The sequence below is a fragment of the Mus musculus genome, chromosome 16 (assembly GCF_000001635.26).
Source record: "Mus musculus strain C57BL/6J chromosome 16, GRCm38.p6 C57BL/6J".
Taxonomy (NCBI): Eukaryota; Metazoa; Chordata; class Mammalia; order Rodentia; family Muridae; genus Mus; species Mus musculus.
Window position 1 is genome coordinate 38,994,224 of NC_000082.6, and position 18,414 is coordinate 39,012,637.

General features: G+C 42.9%; 1 protein-coding gene across 2 annotated transcripts in view; it reads left to right on the top strand.

Moving 5' to 3' along the window:
- The window catches only part of Igsf11 (immunoglobulin superfamily, member 11), a 134,684-nt gene that overhangs the window by 101,748 nt on the left and 14,522 nt on the right, over window positions 1-18,414 (top strand). For both annotated transcript variants that reach the window (XM_011245851.1, NM_170599.2), the window contains exons 2-4: window positions 12,911-13,074; window positions 14,562-14,769; window positions 16,994-17,149. In XM_011245851.1, coding sequence (XP_011244153.1) covers window positions 13,036-13,074; window positions 14,562-14,769; window positions 16,994-17,149 — 403 coding nt within the window. In that variant the 5' untranslated portion in view covers window positions 12,911-13,035. The remainder of the gene's footprint in view (window positions 1-12,910; window positions 13,075-14,561; window positions 14,770-16,993; window positions 17,150-18,414) is intronic.

Sequence of the window (18,414 nt, forward strand, 5' to 3'; positions counted from 1 at the left end):
GAAATGCTGATTCAGGGACTATAGGCCCTTTCTGAGATAGGAATGGGATGGGTCCTTCATTATATTTGCACAAATATAATGTAAAAAAAATTATCTTCTTAAGGCCCCCTATGTGCTTTTTCTTCAGATTAACATATTTCTCCTTGTAGCCCTGCATCTTCTTCGTAAAGATGTTTGTGGCAGTGGAGAGTGTTTTTAGATGACTCTGAAAATCCTGTCCCATAGAGAAATCTCGTAAACAAATTGTGCAGGCTAACTTTATATCAACTTGACACAGGCTAGCGTCATCTGCTCAGAAGAGACCCTAACTGAAACGTGTTTCCTAAGCATTGGGCCTCAGGCAAGCCTGTAGAGCATTTTATTAATTAGTGCTTGATGTGGGAGGGGTCTGAGCATTATGAGTGGGGTCATCTGTCGGCTTTTAGTCCCGAGTTCTTCTATAAGAAAGCAGGCTGAGCAAAGTCGTGTGCACAAGCTAGTGAGCAGCATTCCATCATGGCCCCTTTAAGTTCTCCCCTCCAGATTCCTTCCCTGTTTGAGTTCCTGTCCTGACCCTTCCGATGATGGACTATGGCCTGGAAGTGTAAATCCAATAAACCCTCTCCTCTCCAACTTGCCTTTGGTCATAGTGTTTGATCACAGCAATAGTGGGATTTTGCAAACTAAGTCAAAGAATGTCATCCTTTTTCTGTGAACTGTTTCTATGTTGAGCAGGACAGATGAGTTGAGTTTTCATTGCTCAGTATCAGTTCAGTTTGTAACAGACTATCCCCTACTTTAATACAGTTGACAGTATTGCCATTAGATGTTTTCTAGGACGTGATCTGTGAAAGATTTGGCATAGGAGAAAACACACTGTTAAAATCAAAGTTAGAAGGCACAGCTCCTGGTTTTGAGACATTTTACTTTGAGCAGTCATATTACCATGTGGAAACTGAAGACATTGGATTAAATGAATGTAACAATGTGTTTATCTAGTTCCTATCATGTGTCTCCATAGACCTTATAGCACATGAGTGTGCTTATGTTATCCAGTCACAGGAATGAAAACACTACCTGTGTGGGTAGTGTTTATGCTGGTATGGGTAAGGCTTGACTTTAGCCAAGAGGCCAGGGGAAGGGAGATTTTGGGAAACACTTGAAGTAGGGAGGGTGAGTACCTTCATAAGAGTTTGAATTTACTGCAAAGCATAGATGGATGACAGGGGACTGAGCAGAGGTCCCCATTCCAGAAGCCAAGAGGAGTTTAGTTGAGAAGACTGAGCACTCGAGGTCATGGCTCAGAGGATGAAGAGGAAGTAGGGGAGTCAGGCTTCCAGTTGATTTGCTTGTTCAGATTTGTGCTGTTTGAGCCATTCCCTGCCATTCGGAATGCCAGAAGGGAGTCAGGCACTGCTGAATTCTACCAAAGCTTTAAAAAAGAGTTGAGGTCAATGGCTCTCTAACTTTTCTATAAAATAGAAAGGAAAAGAACATGACAATAATATCCTATGAAGCCAGCATTATCTTGATACCAAAACCTGGTAAAGTTAAAACAAACAAACAAAGAAATCTATAGACCAATTTCCTTGATAAACACAGATGCAATTTTTTTTCCAAGAAAATTCTGGCAAACTGAATTCAAGGTCATATTAAGAAGATCACATTCCATGAACAAATTGCTTTTGTTACATATTGATTCAATTTATGCAAGCCAATGTATAGAATTCACATATGAAAGATCCAAGGACAGAAATTACATGATTATCCCAATCTATGCAAAATATATTTCATGGAGTTTAATATCCCTTCATGATAAAAGTTTTGAGGAAACAAAGAACATATCTGAATACAATAAGGGCTATGTAAAATAAATCACTATAAATTACATTAAATGGGTGGAAAAACATATTTTCTCTAAAATTTAGAATGAGACAGGTTGCCCATATTCTTGCTCATAGTGGTTAAAGCCTTAGTCACTATAAGGGAAGAGAAAGAAACAAACAGGGATCCAGATAGGAAGTAAAGACATCAAATTGTCTTTCTGTGCAGATGACATAATTCTAACTTGAATGTCATCAAATAAATACTCTACCACAAAACTCTGGCGCTTGACAAACATTTCCAGCAAAGTAGTCAGATACAAAATCAGCATCCCAACACCAGTAGCTTGTCTTTATACAACACGAACTTACTAGGAAAGGAAGAAGCCCATACTCAATCGCTTCAAAACCAACACCTAGAAATAAACCTAACCAGGGAGGGGAACTGCCACAGTCTAACCTCTATTGGGTCTCCTATCTGCAGGGGAACGCAGGTGGGCAAGGAGTCGATGAGAATGGGTGATAAACAGACACGACACAAGGGAGTGTGGATCTGAATGTATTGTCCAAACGAACACCAGACTTTTTTATACAGAAGAAAAACAAGAAAAGCCAGGTGAACACATCCACCAAGTTACATTGACACAAAACAAAAAAGAATGTATACATAAAAAGATGGTGGGTACCAGGCTGAGTTTACCACTTAAAATGGAGCCAGGTGAATGCTCTGATGCAATGCTAGTCCATTGTTAAACCCACCACCAGGGGTTCTTTAGTAAATACCTGATTATGCTATTCCTCTGGGCCTAGTGAAGAAACCTGTACCAGGGGAATTTCCTTCCACTAACTCTTTCATGGGACAACCCACCTATTTGCTAGGCCATTGTGTATTCCTGTGTTTGGGTGTGAATTGGCTATTGTTCTAAGTAATTACTATGCAGACTAGCCCTGAGCTTTCCTAGCTCTGTACTTTTTAATGCCTGATTATTTTCACTGTCTCTACTAGATGTGAATTTGAATGTTACTAAATAGGTAACATTCTCACTGAATTCCAAGCTCACTGTGGGCTTCAAGCATTTTCTAGGAACCATTGGAACACTGGTGGAGGCTTAGCTATATGTCAAAATCAATCCTTAAAGGCCCTTATAACAAAACAATACTGAAAAAGAGCACATGGATCCATACACCAGACTAACGTGGGGACAGGGTTTGAGTGTATGGGTTATTGGAATGCCAAGGTTCCAGGAGGCATAGTTTCCTTGAAACTCTTCACCTCGTGACTGCTTTCAGGCCCTTAGGCCTACTAAGCAGACTGCACTGGAGTGGACGTAGCAGGAAACAAACTCTACAATGAAGACTTCAGTCCTCTGAAGAAAGAAACTGAAGTACCCAGGAAAAGGTAGAAGTGTCTCCCCTGCTTGTGGATTTGCAGAATTAATATTCTGAAAATGGCTATATTGCTAAAATCAATCTACAGATTCAGTGCAGTTTCTATCAAAACTTGAATGACTTTTTTTTTTCATAGAACTAGAAAGAAACGATCCTAAAGTTCACAGGGACCATGAACAGACAAGGCAACGCTTAACAGAACGAGCAGCACTGTGTATCATAATATTTGACCTCACATTATGTTACAGAGTCACAGTAACAGAAATGGCCTAGATATGGCACAAAATCAGACATACTGACCAGAGGAATAGAATAGAGAGCCCAGAGACAAACCTCTACAACTAGAGCCACCTGATTTTTAATAAAGACACCAGACACATGACTCACAGAAAACACAGCAAAGAGGCTGTTAACAAATGTTAACGAATGATGTTGGGAAAACTGGGTTTTCCACACGTGGAAGAATGAAAAGAGACCATTACCTCTCACCCTGTACTAAAAGCAATTCAAAGCAGACCAAAGACCAAATGTAAGACCTGGAACTTTGCAGCTGCTGAAGAAAAACTAGGGAAAACATGTCAGCATATAGACACAGACAAGGTCTTTGTGAAAAACAAAACAAAACAAAACAAATAAAATACTACAGTAGTAATCCAAAGAATTGACAATTAGGATTATATTAAATTAAAAAGCTTTTTGGATGGCATTAAAAAAAAAAAGAGCAACCAGAGAGAAGAGACAGCCTAAAAGAGGTTCAGAACTTGTGGGTTGCAACCCCTTTCGGGGGGGGGGGCAGATACCCTACGTATAGGATATTTACATTACAATTCATAACTAGCAAAATTATGAAGTATCAAGAAAATAATTTTACGGTTGGAGGTGACCGCAACGAGAGGAACTGTATTAAAGGGTCACAGCATTAGGAAGGTTGAGAACCATTGGTCTCAAGAGTGGGAGAAAAGTCTTTTCCAATTGCACATCAGACGGGAGGTGAATACACAGAGCATGTGAATAAATTCCAAGTCCGTGCAGTTTGAATTGCTATACAGCGAAGGAGTAGGGAGGGCGTGGGGCCTCACACTAAGTTCAGCTGGTCTTTTCTCTCTCCTGCTTGTCTGAGGTTCAGCTGGCTTTGAACTGGCTGGTAGTGAGGCTGGGAAGGATTCTACAAAGGTCAGGACTAAGATGATTTCCACCTGTCATGATCTGGCTCACAGGTCGTGTTTTGTGACACTTGAAATCTGGGTCAGCCACACTGTGGGATCAAATGCTGCAGAGACCCATGCAGCTGCCCCCGTGTGTGGCCTACTGTGTGGCCCACCGATGCCCTGGCAGGAAACATCAGCAGAAGTCTTAAAAATGTGTCACTTGCAACTTGGTTTTCCTAGAGATGAAGAGCTGGACTCTCATCGGTGAGACACTTGCTGCTGGTGACATCATCCCACACCCACAGGTCTCTACTGGGAAGAAAGGACAACAGAAGACTGTGAAAGAGTGGCTGTGTGTGGTCTATTTTAAAACTTTTTAGTTTTAAAACTCTGTGTATGGGTATATGCATGCAAGTGAAGGTGTCTGTGTAGGCCAGAAAGAGGATGCCTGGTCCCCTGGAGGTGGAGTTACAGGCAGCTGTGAGCTGTCTGACAGTGGGTGCTGGGATCTAAACCCACATCCTCTACAGGAGTGGTACTTGCTCTTAACAGCTGAGGCATCGCTCCAGCCACAGGCCTCCAAATATTCTTACGCTCTAGTCAGTGTTAGTGATTTCAGTGGACTATAATGTCTGTGACAAATAAAGTTTGTGGAAGGGGGAGGGAGGAAGAATAGAAACAAACCAGAAAGACAAAAATAATCCCCACAGGTTTGCTTCGTTGTACTTTTGTTTGAGCAAGGTAGACACTTAATTAGCTTTTCAGCCAAACAAGTCAATTAAATCTGGTGTTTGAGTCTTCACCATATTTAAGCATTTCTGTGGTTTCAGTTCTGAGGCAGTTGGTTTTGATTGAGTCAGATGTTTTTGGTGGTGGTTTTAGAACAGTGTGGATTTTGTGACCCAGAAGTTAGAGTAACATACATTTGGTTTTGTGTGAGCATTATGTTCACTCTGGTGGATAAACTCAACAGAGCTCATTTACCCCACCCAAACCAAGCAAGCAAAGGAACAAAAGCCAACCAACCAACCAACCAACCACCAACAAAAAGACCTGACTACACATAGAATCCACCAATAATAATCAACCAATTAATTAATCTACCAGTAGGCTAAGAATTGAATAAGCTGTTGCAAAAATAATAAATACACAGGCTGAAAAATGTTTGAAAAAGAGTTCCTTGGCCACCAGAGAAATACAAATTAAAATTGCCTTGAGAAAAAAAAAATGACAGCAAATGCTGTTAGGAATATGGGGAAGAGGAGCCCTTGTACATCGCAGTGGAGAATGTAACCTTGTGTAGCTGCTGCTAATGAAATCAGCATGGAGGTTTTCCCAAAGCCATGCATGCAACTACCATTTATCCCAGATATACTACTCTAGGGTATGTGCTCAGAAAATTTTTTAAGTCTGCATACTTCAGAGATACGTGCACACCCGTCTATAGCTGCACTTTTCACAGTAGCCAGGAAGTACAAGCAGCCTAGATGTCTATCAGTAGATGAATGGACGAAGAAAATGTGATACATTATACCGATAAGTTATTTCTCCCCTCACCTCTGCAGTCACCGAGCTGCTGATGCTGCCACTGCTACCACCCGACCAGGCCAAGCATGGACAGGAAGGAGGTGGGTGGTGGGTGGGGCTAGGCAGCACCTGGAACCTTGTGTGTTGCCGTGCCTCTGCAGGTTAGATCAGTGGCTTGGTTGGGGCAGTTGCTGAAGCTGTGTTGTAGTGAAAGAGGAGGGGAAGCGGGGGAGAGTGGTGTTCCTCAAAAAATTGGACATAGGAAGTGCATTCCAACTTGGATAAATTTTTGTTTTATGTACAGTAGCATTCATTCTCCCAGGCTTTGCCGGAGATCCAGGACTATGAAAATGTCATCTGGGTTCTAATGGTTTTTATATGGGGGTGGTAACCTCAGATCAGATGTCTTTGTATCAAGGTTTCCCCCCAAACAAAGGTCTGGTCTTTGTTCATGAATGGGGCTAACTTTGGAGCAGCCATGACTCAACAGAGGAAGCCCAGAGGGCCCTGGACCAGGAAGATTAGGCAGTAGCTGGGATGGGTACTCATGATGGAGTCCAAGGAAATGACATGTGCAGCAGGGAAGGATAGGGGGAAAGAAGTGGTCCCCACATTGCTGGGAAACACCCCAGTCACCAGCTCGGAACTCAAGTTCTCCCAGGTTTTGGCACTGATCAGTTATTTCTCTGCCAATGAAATGAACCAATTCAAGCCAGATTAGATTATATTAAACACAGGTTTATTGGGAAGCTGCTCTTGGGTGAGTTTGCTGGCCATGAGAGTCACCATGGGGAGAGAGAAGGGAGGGGGGAAGAGAAAGTGAGAAAGAACACATAGGGAGAGAAGGAGAGAGAGAGAGAGTCAGAGAGAGACAGAGAATGAATGAATGAATGAATGAAGAGAGAAGACCAAAGTGTCTGGATTATATGGGGAAGAGCGTCTGGGGGAAGGGCATCTTAGTCTAAGGGCTGGAAAGTTCAGGGCTGGGGGCAGGGTATGCCAGGTAGGGACTGAGGGATGCTGAAGGCCAGGTCTACTTTGGTATGTAAAATATGCACTTCAGCCCCTTGCCCCAAAGTCTGAAGCTAAACATATACATTAGAATTTTATTCAGCCATGAAGAAGATCGAAACCATGACATTGACAGGAAAATGGATGGAATCAGAAACCAGTATGTTAAAATGAAATAAGGTAGACTCAGATAAATACTGCATACACAGGGGAGGGAAGTCAGGGGGTGGGGAGGGGGAGGCAGGGGACCAGCCAGAGCAGGTCAAGGCACAAGGGGAGGGAGGTAAGTGGGTGTGGAGGGGGAGGCAGGGGCCAACCAGAGTGGTTCAGGGCACACAGGGGAGGGAAGTTGGGTGGGGGAGGGAGGGGGATGAGTGAGAACAAAGTATAAAGACACCTGTATAGAAATGCCATAATAAAACACAGTACTCTGTATACCAATCTAAAATGGAATACAAAGAAAGGAGCCTGGCATGGGAGGGGTGACTTTGGTCATGGACACTGACGTGGGATGCCTTAGGTATATTAAGTAGTGTGTCTACATGATGAACTTGGTAAGAGTTGTATTTGAGAGAGACTTTTGGAAGCCACTGATGTATAAATGAGAGTCCAATTCAAGATTGTAGACAGGATTCTGCAGGGAAGGTGTTGAAATCGATCAGGAAGTCCTTTGAGGATTTCAAACACTTGAAGCATGGCAGGGAAGCAGAGACTGCAACAAGCCCTGGAAATGCTCCAGAGAGCGGTGAGGTAGGGGCTTCAGTTTTCTCCCTGAAGCTGAGGGGAAGTGGATTTCAGCAGCAAGCCTGCTCATCTCTGGTAGATGACCTTGAGGGTGGAAGAGAGATCACAAAGACTGCGCAGCCCTAAGGTCTCTGGGAAGCTGGGGGAGTTGCTTTTAGAAGTGGCTGGGTAGGAGTGGATCAAAGACTCGGGAGAGAGTAGTCAGTAGAGAGCCTGAATAGACAGTTCTTCCACAGGAGGCACAGGTAGAGTCTGAGGCAGCAGATCCTGTGGGGTGGGGAGATAGATGCCTTGCAGGGCAGGGCGGGAGGGACTGTTTTGAAATAGAATAACTGGAGAGTGTTTCAGTGCTGCAAGGGAATTGCAGTGCCTAGAGGCCTTGAAGCTCTGAGGAACAGCAGTCTGCAGCTGTGGTTGCTAAGGACCAAAAGGGATGGGACTCAGAGATCACCTGGTGGGAGACAGGGGAGGCCCTAGATAAACTTCTCCAACAGGAGAGGGGCAGGGGAGGCAGGCAGAGCTGAGTCTTAGGTTTGCAGTGAGGAGAATCACTCATTTAATGGTTTTATGTAAAAGCCCATCATAGTTTTAAATTTTGTGGTCGCTTAACGAATTGCTAATAAACATTTGAGACACTGAAGTGTATGTTTTCTATAGAGAGTGCCTGGTTTGAATCCAGAGTGTACATTTTCTAACCTTATGGTTTTGTGTCTTTTAACTGGTTTTTATTTTTTCTCCTGGCCTCTATTTTCCCTTTCTGGGGGAACAAATATTATTAGAATAAACAGCTCCCATCAAGGGGATGGGAAGGGCTTGAGAGGTGGAGAGTCCTCTCTTGAGTCTTCATAAAATTAAGTGAGTGCACCTATATAGTATCGACATGGGCTTGGGTGGTCAGTATGCTCCTCCATTGCTTAGCCAGCAAGGATAGACATGGCGGTAGCCAGCACTTCCCCTGCACCCACGCTACCCTGTGGGAGAGGACGGTAACACAAGCCTTTTGTGTAGATGGAGCACCACGTTCCAGGGATTATGTGACTTGTCTGGTGCTCCACAGCTGATGAGAAGCAAAAGCCAGATCTCCAGTCCGACCTGTCCAGCTTCACCTGCTCCTTGGCTAGCTTGGAAGCCCGCTGTCTTGACTGTTTCTTCTGTAGCTCTGCCAAAATGTGAGATTGAAGAGTCAGATCCTGTGAAAATGGAAATACACTAAATGCCACAGAGGCCTTCTCTGGCTGGCAGGCTCATCTTCTCTGCCCCATCATGCCCTATCTCTGCCCTTCCCTGCCCCACCCCTGCTCCATCGCTGCCCCACCCCTGCTCCATCCCTGCCCCACCCCTGCTCCATCCCTGCCCCACTCCTACTTCATCCCTGCCCCACCCCTGCTCTACCCCTGCCCCACCCCTGCCCCACCCCTGCTCTACCCCTCTGCCCCACTCCTGCTTCATCCCTGCTCCACCCCTTCTGCACTCCCTATTTGGGCAATTTCCTCCCTTCCTGACTTTCATTGATTTTTTTTTTTAATTTGTGTTAAAATTAAGAGAGTTGAGCCTGAAGGTAGCATGTTTGAGGTCGGATGATGAACATTACCTTGCACAGGTAGCGGGGCTGTGTGCTTTCTCCTCTGCACTGGGGCAGTCTGAAGAATGCAGTGGTGGAGCGTCTGTGGCTACTGCTTTTTGTTTTGTGGGGGAAGTGTCTTGCCCAGGGTGTCCTGATTCCACAGGGACTCTGGGATTACAGGACTTTATTATCACACTCAGCTCCTCTCTCCACCCCTCCTGTCCCTTCTCCCTTCCTTTCTCTCCAAGAAGAGTGTCACTGCAGTTCAAGCTGGCCTCAGACTTGAACTTTTCCTACCCGGAGAGCTATGGACCTCTCTGCCCACACTCAGCCCTTGATCCTCTCAGTCTGTGATGGCATTTATGCGTCAGGTCGTTGTAACATGCATGCTTCTCTTAGCCTGTCTATCCTGTGAGGTAACGGGATACTCACCACCTTCAGCTTGTCCCAAACCCATCTTTTCTCTTGTCTAACTGCTGGGATTCTAAAGAGCTTCCCCTGTGATTGTCTAACTTAAGGACGTCCCTATGTTATGCTCCTACCTGGTGCTTTGCATTCAGTCCCAGGTGGCTTACTTTATGAAAATATAACCCCCAAGAACATAATCAGACTATGGGAAGAGCATGCAGTTCTGTAGAGGGAAGCTGTTAGCCATGGTTTAAAAAAACCAATTGGAATAATAACAAGGTCTCATTGTGTTGCCTTTTTGAGGGGAGAGGGGATTAAGATAACATCTTTGCCAAATAAAACAGGATGCTACCATGCACTTACTGTACTCTTCATGATTTGGAAGAAGGTCTTGAGGGTCTCTGTGACCTGTTTAGTCTGCTCTTGTTTTCACTGTTCCACCATGCAGGGGAGGGAGGGCTGGCTTTCTTGTAGAAAAGAGAACCTTTGTTTTGACTTCTGGAAAGTTGGTTCTGATGAGTCCCTGCTTTTGTGTTTTCGATTTTATAGCATTAGTGAAGTGTAATTTCCATCCTATGAACTCACTCCCAACACGTGTTGATTTCTACTGAATGTATGTAGAGTCATACAACCATGACGACAATCTGTGAATTCCATGAACTTGCCTACACTGTCCCTTGCTTGTCCCTTCAGGCCCACACATCCTACAGGCTGCTTCAGGCCTCTTTAGCATTGGCATTTCTGTACATATAGGATGATATGCTGGGCAGTATTTTAGTTTTCGTTTTCTAGTTGTAACATGTATTGGCAGTTTGATGCCTGTATTTCTGAACTGTATTCCATTGTGTGTAGAACTACTTCTTTATATATTCACTAGATTTTGGCACATCTTTTATTTATGTTTGGTGGAATTATATGAAAAATATTGCTATTTATGGACTGTATTCATATAATAGATATTTCCATTTTCTTCGGCTAGAGTTCTAAGATAATGGCAGTAAGTTGTCATATGTTTATGTTATACATATAATAGTTATAACTATAATGTATAACTGTTTTCCAAGGTACCTGTTCCATTTTTATATTCTTACTAGCAATATATGAGCCTCCCTTTTCTCTAAATCCTAATGAGCACTTGCTGTGGTTTTCATGGTAGCCATTCCAGTAGATGTGCACTGGTGTTGTGGTTTAGACATTGCCATGGTTAGTGTTCTAGTGCTATTGAGAGGCACCATGATGGTACAACTCTAATAAAAGAAAGCATTTAATTAGGGGCCTGCTTACACTTTCAGGCAGCCAGTCCATTATCATCATGGCCATGGGTATGGTGGCATGCTTGGTGCTAAAACAGCAGCTGACCTGAAAACAGAGAGGAGGGGAGAACAGGGGAGACTGGCCCTGGCATGAGCTTTTAAAACCTCAAAGCCCACCCCCAGATACGTACTTCCTCCAGCAAGGGCACACCTACTCAAACAAGGCCACACCTCCTGATCCTTCCCAAATAATACCACTCCTTAGTGACTAAGAATTCAAATATATGAACCTCTGGGGCTATTTTTATGGAAACCACCACAGATATGCATATTCATTTAAAATTTGATTATGTTTTAAATTGAATTCTCAAAGAATTTTATATATTTTGCATATAAACCCTTTATAAAACATATGACATACTTCTCTCATGCTATATTTTGTACTTTATATTTTCTTAAAAAGATTTTTTTTCGCAAAAAGATTTTCTAATTATTTTAGATTTAATTATTATAAACTCTGTGTGTGTGTGTGTGTGTTTATGTGCACATGTGCACAGGTGCCAGGAGAAAACAGAAGAGGGTGTTGGATGCCTGGCACTGGAGTTAGAGGCCATCATGACCAACTTCTATACATGGGTACTGAGAACCCAATCCAGGTTTTCAAAAGAAGCAGTGTGTGTGCTTTTGACCACTGAGTCCTCTCTCCAACTCCAAGATTTTTAAATTTAATGAGCTATCTTTACTGTATTGTTTGTTCGCCTTTATGATTCACAGCACCAGTGATACTTCTAAGAGCTTTCTAATTGAACCAAAGTAACTTGCTGTTTTCTTCTATGCTTATTTGTAGAGGTATGGGTTCAAATTCTGTCTAGGTCCCTCTGATTTATATATCATTGCCATATTATTTCAGCACCATTTGGGACGGGGCGGGGGGGGGGTAGAAAACCTTCTGTTCTTTCCTTTTGTTTGCACCTTGTTGAGAAGTGTCTGTCTGGTTGAGAAGTGTCTGGCCGGGAATGCCAGGTGCCCCAGGCCTGTGCTATTTGTTTATAAGACACTTCTCATACTAACTCTAAACGGCCTTGGTTGTTACAGCTCTGTAGAATGTTTGAAACCAGTTAGGATGAACATCGTTTGAAAAGATTATTTTTATTTTATGCAGAAGAGTGTGTTTCCTACATGTGTGAACACTGTATAGCTTCCCATTTATTTTATCAGACTTCTTCTTTCATTGATGTTTTATATGTGGCTTTGAGCACGTTTGTATTTTCAGTATGTGTGTGTAGTGCCTGCAGAGACCAGAAGAGAGTGTTGGACCTCTTAGAACTAAAGTTGGCAGAGGTTATGAGACACCATGTGGGATCTAGGAATCATTATTACTGGGTCTTCTGCAAGAGCAGCCAGTGCTTTTAACTGCTGAGCCATCTCTCTAGTCATCAATGACATTTTTAAATTATGTTTTTTCGTTTCTTTTGGTTCTTTTCTTTTCATGTGTGTTAAAATTAATTTCTTTCCATCTACTTAAAAAGCTTGGTGGTATTTTGATTGTGTGTGTTCTGAATTTTATCAGTTTGGGGAGAATTAATTGACCTTTTATTAACATTAAATCTACCAGTTCATGAACACAGTATATCTTCCCATTTATTTGATCCTATTACTTCTTTCATTCATGTTTTATATGTGTTGTCAGATTCCCGGATAAGCACTAAGTTTTGTGGTGTGCTACTGTAATGATGCTTTAAGAATTCAGTTCATATCATGCCTTTTATCAGGATTTATCAACTTCTGCTCAAACTCAGACATAGCATATTGAATTTGTCAAGATACTGGGTTATTGCCTAATAAAAGAGAATATATGGTCCCTAACATTTTAAAAATACTTTCCAAGATATGAAGGGACTAACCACTTTTCTTCCTTTGGCTCAGTAACTAGTGAGTTGTTCTTTGGTTAGACTATCCTGATGTGTGTTCAGAGATGCAGGTCGACGGTAATGTGATACTGTGATGCTCAAAGAGCTGCTAGGACAGAACAAGCATGGGACCAAATTGCTCCTTCCTCTCCAGGTGTCGCAACATCCCTGGAAGTGTCCGAGAGCCCAGGCAGTGTCCAGGTGGCCCGGGGCCAGACAGCAGTCCTGCCCTGCGCCTTCTCCACCAGTGCTGCCCTCCTGAACCTCAATGTCATTTGGATGGTCATTCCCCTCTCCAATGCAAACCAGCCCGAACAGGTACTTCTGTTCTACCTCTAAAACTATGGATCCCTTCAGAGGAGATAGGGAGGGAAGCATCATGGGGATGTGTTTGATTTTTAGTGTAAGGTGACAGGGTCAGTGTACCTTCCTCCACTGCATTATTACTAAATATTTTGATAAGGCCATCCTCCTCTAATAAGGATATCTTCATCATCCCTCTCAATAGCAGATGCTAAAGAGATTCTTCTGAGGGCTTTGTGTAGGATGACCTTCAAGTATTAAAAGAAAACACTGCTGAAAGGCAAGTTCTAAGATTGAAAAAAGTCAGGTCTATTCTTTCAGGAAGAGATTGACATTAACTTAGGTGGCTTAGAATGTTCTCTCTAAAAAGAGCAATGATAGTAAGAAACCTTAGGCAGCCAGGAGGAGGGTATCTTCCACACTGGGTGGAGCTTGAACATAAGACCTCAAAGCCCACCCCCATGGTGACTCACTTCCTCTAACAAGGCCACACCTCCTGACAGTGTTACTTTCCATGGGTCAAACATATTCAAATCACCACAGTGGGCTCAGACTCCCATACAAATGAGAGTGTACCACCCAGAAGGATGCCCGTGAAAATGGAAGGTGCCCCCAGAAATCTCCATCAGTTATAGAAAATAATAATAATAAAATAATAATAATAATCTCAGATACCTACTATAAAATTAATGAATTGTAGTAAGCATCAGTTTTATTTATAAAGATGGCATTCATTTTTTTGAAGATCTTCTGATTCTATTTTAATAGTTAATGTATTTAGTGAAATAACATGTCTGGTACAAAATTCAATACAAACTTCTTTAAAATCTATTAATTTTTTTAATCTATTATTTGAAAATTATATACATGGATGGATATTATGTCTCCGAACCATGGAACTTTTGCAGTAGACTAAACTTTTGAGATCTTCTGTTAAATCCCACCATTTCAATCTTCAGTGATGGGGGTTAAAATTAAAAAAAAAAAAACTGACTAAGGTTTCTCACACATGCACAGGAAGGTCCTCATTTTTAGCCCACATAAAGGGCTTTCTGCTGTATTATATGCTGAGTCTTCCCCCAAGAATAGTTAGTCTGATAAATAGCAATTGGCAAATACAATTGGTAGTGGGCCTGCAAAGCTATCTCTATTATGGCCATGCTATTCAGCCGGTGAGTGATCTGTCATTCGAGCAATGCCTTTTGAATTTCATTTCACAATTAACATTTTCACCAGCAGAAATATTTATGTGTTGATAGTCTGGTAGCATTAAAGATATTTTCAGATAAACAAAGGAAGGGAAAAAAGATATTCTAACTCTGTGTGTGGGAATTTGGAGTCCTAGCTAGGATGCTCACAGATGGGCTGTCACAAGAAGTTGTCCACAACCCTGAGGAATTAAAAATTTCATCCTTTGTTATGGGTATATTTGGTTCAGTCTACTAGGTTATGTGCCAAGGAGGGGTTACCATGGTTTATTGATATATTGTTTCCTTTCACAGGTCATTCTTTATCAGGGTGGACAAATGTTTGACGGCGCCCTCCGGTTCCACGGGAGGGTAGGATTTACCGGCACCATGCCTGCTACCAATGTCTCGATCTTCATCAATAACACACAGCTGTCAGATACGGGCACGTACCAGTGCTTGGTGAATAACCTTCCAGACAGAGGGGGCAGAAACATCGGGGTCACTGGCCTCACAGTGTTAGGTGAGTGGCAGTCAAGTCCCACTACCTTGTGCTCTCCACTGTACCACCTGTTCACTTCATTCTGTACTCCCTCCCTGGGTCTGAGTTCCTTCCCTGCTTGCTTTCTCATGCACAGTGCTCCTCGACTTCTCTATGCTTCCTACATACTCTTCCCATTCTTAAATCTCCAACCACTCTTAAATTGACCATTTGATGCTGTTTTCTGACAGTGGATTAAATGATCAAAAATCACTCTTGGGGATGTAGGGCAGAAGCCGCTGTTGCTGTAAAACTCAGTTGTGAATAGTTTGTTGTGAGCAAAAAGTAAAGCTATCAGTATGTGTGAGGACAAAGACTACATCTGTGACAGGAAGTGGGGTCACCATAGTTCTCAGCTTGCACCTGTGGCTCTGACATATTTTTACCTTTACTCCTGTGTACTCTTAAGGACATCCTTGTTTCTACAGGAAGACAGATTATCACCTTCAAGTAAGATCAGATCTATTTGGGGCCTTGTCCTTTAAGACCACAGATGAGCAAAGCTAGATTAAAGTTTGTACCCTTTCTATTGTACAGTGTGGGTAGACTCTGCAGCCATGAAAATATGTCCACTGTAGCTGTTTGGAGTCTCCATTCTCATGTCTCTCAGATGGATTCTTTGTAGAAGACACTGCCAAATAGATGCTTGTGGAGAAGGGGTGGATCCTGTACATTTGGGCAAAAGAGGAAGTACTCAGAGAAGGCCCCTTGCTCTCCTGCTCAGGTCCCAGCATCTACCTCCATAGTCCTGTCTAGCCCCTGCCTCACCTCCTCTGTCATCCCACTGAGTTATTTAAAGATACTGATGTTGGGAGATTCTAATGGTTTTCCTCTTTAAGGGAGATCATGCTTAGTCCTTGGTGGCCTGTTGTTCTCCCAGACTTCAAACAATTCAGAAAGCTGAGGAACAGGCTAGAAACTTATCTTCTGGAAATAGAATTTGTCGCATTAAAGCTGTATAGAGTTCTATGTACTTTGAGTACAGTATGGAATATTGATAGAAATAGATGCTATTCTGATGTTTATATCTGATAGTTGAACAACTGGCTTCCCATATCATCCAAGCTTTAAAAAGGTGTGTGTTTGTGTGTGTGTGGGGGGGGGTGGCAGAACTTTTTATTTTATAGTTAGTCTCACCTCAGAATGATTATTTTAGGTCTTGTTTCCCAGAAGCATAGTGATATTGTTGAATGGAACTAGTCTAGGAGGCTGGCTTACCCCATCACAACAAACAGATCATAGTCAGATACTTGCACCCCCTACCCCCTTCTTTTGTGTCTTTGGGCCTCAAGCCTGCTAGGCCAGCTTTCTGCCAGTGAGCTACCTTCCCTAACCCCTGTACCCTCTGGTTACTCAACTCTCCTCTCCCACTCCCTCACTACCTGGTTGCTCTGTGTAGCTCTAACTCAGTTTGCACTGCTGGATTCGTGTGTTTCTGAAGCAGTGAACTCTTTTATTGAGAAGGCTTTAGGATTAAGAACATCATCACATGCCCTTAAACTCCAGCAATGTCTGCCTCGGCGGCCTGGAGCCCCCTGCCTGGGTTCTGTTTGCGTGTTCACTCCCAGTGTGCTTCCCTATCTTGGCGTTACTTTGGTGATCTCTATTCTTGTTGCATATGTCCTTGTCAGTCTTTAACGAGTATAAAATGTTTAGAAATTTGAAATATCCCCTACCTTATTGTTAGCTTTCTCTAACTTGAGCATCATGCAAAGTTGCTGCCCTGTAAGGCCGAATTCTCTAAAAAGTGGGCCTGTCTGGTCTTTGTAAAATATTAGTGTACTGCACTAAAATGGGTTTTGTTAGAGGATGGTTGGTGGGCTCTATTTCTGCTCCTGAAATGGGGTTGAATGTGTCTTTTTAGCAATGTCTTTAAAGGTGGTGTGTTAACCCGAAGACTCTTAAGAATCCTTCATTTAGAGGGAACATTCCAACCAAGGCTCTAAGATACCTTAAAATGTAACCAAAAGTCATGTCTTCTTTTGTAGATTTGTTCTCTGCCTATGGCACTTGCAGGCCTCAAGCCCATCCCAGTCCTGGGCGTCCATCCCCATCTTGGGTGTTGTGCTCTATTGTTCTCTGGCTCCTGCCATGAGGCAGTCTCCCAGGTGATCTACAGCTGCTTGCTGTTCCCCAGTGATGAGCATTCCTGTCTTGTTGGCTCGAAGTAAAAGTGAACTTGTGTTCCCCATTCTTCCCACGACAGTCCCCCCTTCTGCTCCACAATGCCAAATCCAAGGATCCCAGGACCTCGGCAGTGACGTCATCCTTCTGTGTAGTTCAGAGGAAGGCATCCCTCGGCCCACGTACCTTTGGGAGAAGTTAGATAATACGCTCAAGCTACCTCCAACAGCCACTCAGGGTACGTACAGTGCTGTGGAACCTGTTTGATTCGTACTTGAGGGAAGTAATGATCTTTAATGGTTTGTAACTGCGGGGAATAGGGTGCTTTCAACTTTAAGGTGAATGTGACCTTTTCTTTCTCTTCCCTATATGACTTTAAAAAATATATCTAGTAGCATGAAAATTGTACATTTTATTTCCTAAATGGGGCTTTAAAATAGCACCCTGGGAACAACTTTGAGTTAATGCTAGTCACTGCCACCTCTGCGAACCCACTTTCTGCCCATTTTAGTGTAAGAGAGATCTGCATAGACATAAGAGGATTAATTCTCCTGTTTCAGCCTCAAGTCTACTTAGTGGAAGAAGATGAAAAAGAGTAGGAAAGCCATCCGTGACCTAAGATCACATCAGCTAGGCAAAGATGCGTAGCCATGCATGCTGTGGGTGGTTCTGCATATACGGTTCCATCCATTTTGGATTTCATGGTAAAGAAAGTCTTTTTTAAAAGTCTCAGATGTTACAAAATAAGGTGAGCTGAAGTTATAGGCCTGTGTAAATTCTTGTGTTTCAAGCATCTTTGAGTGCTGTGTTCTGTTTAATGTAGACTAATTTCCTCTACTCATCCTTGGGGTAGTTTGACAACTCTTTATTGGGAGCTAGCCCTTAATGGGAGGGCCCCAGATGGCCTTAGCTGTGCTTCAGTTTTAATGCTGATGATCTGTGTCTGCCTCAGGAAAGGAGAGCCCTGCGTTGCTGGGTGACATTAGATGTAGTGAAGAACCAGGGCTAAAAACTTCTAAAAAGCCCACATGTAAACTCCCATTGGATACAGAGGAAACTGATGACTGTCTTGTCGCCTTTTAACTCACATAGCCTACGATTCATTATCTCTGAAACCTTGGTTTCAGCTTAACGTTTTGGTCATTTTTGAAGTGACTGCTCCAGTGCCACGGTCCCCTGCTGCCTGTTCATTGCTAAATACTTCAGCTATACTGTAGGATAAATAGCTTTCTTGAGGACTGACTTGTTAATCTCGCTATTGCAAGTGGCATGCCAAAAATAGCTAGTGTCGAAATGCTGAAAACTGTTTGAAGTCCAGTTTTGCCAGCAACTATGTTGACGGTAGTTTACTTCTCCAGACCTACGTTAACCTTTCTGTAAGATGAAGGGGTCAGCAGTATCTTCTGGAACCTCTGAAATGTTATTGAAAATCTGTGACTTTTATCCATATCATTTTGGGGGAGCACTGGATAAAGGGTGAAGTTACAGGTGAACAACTGACAG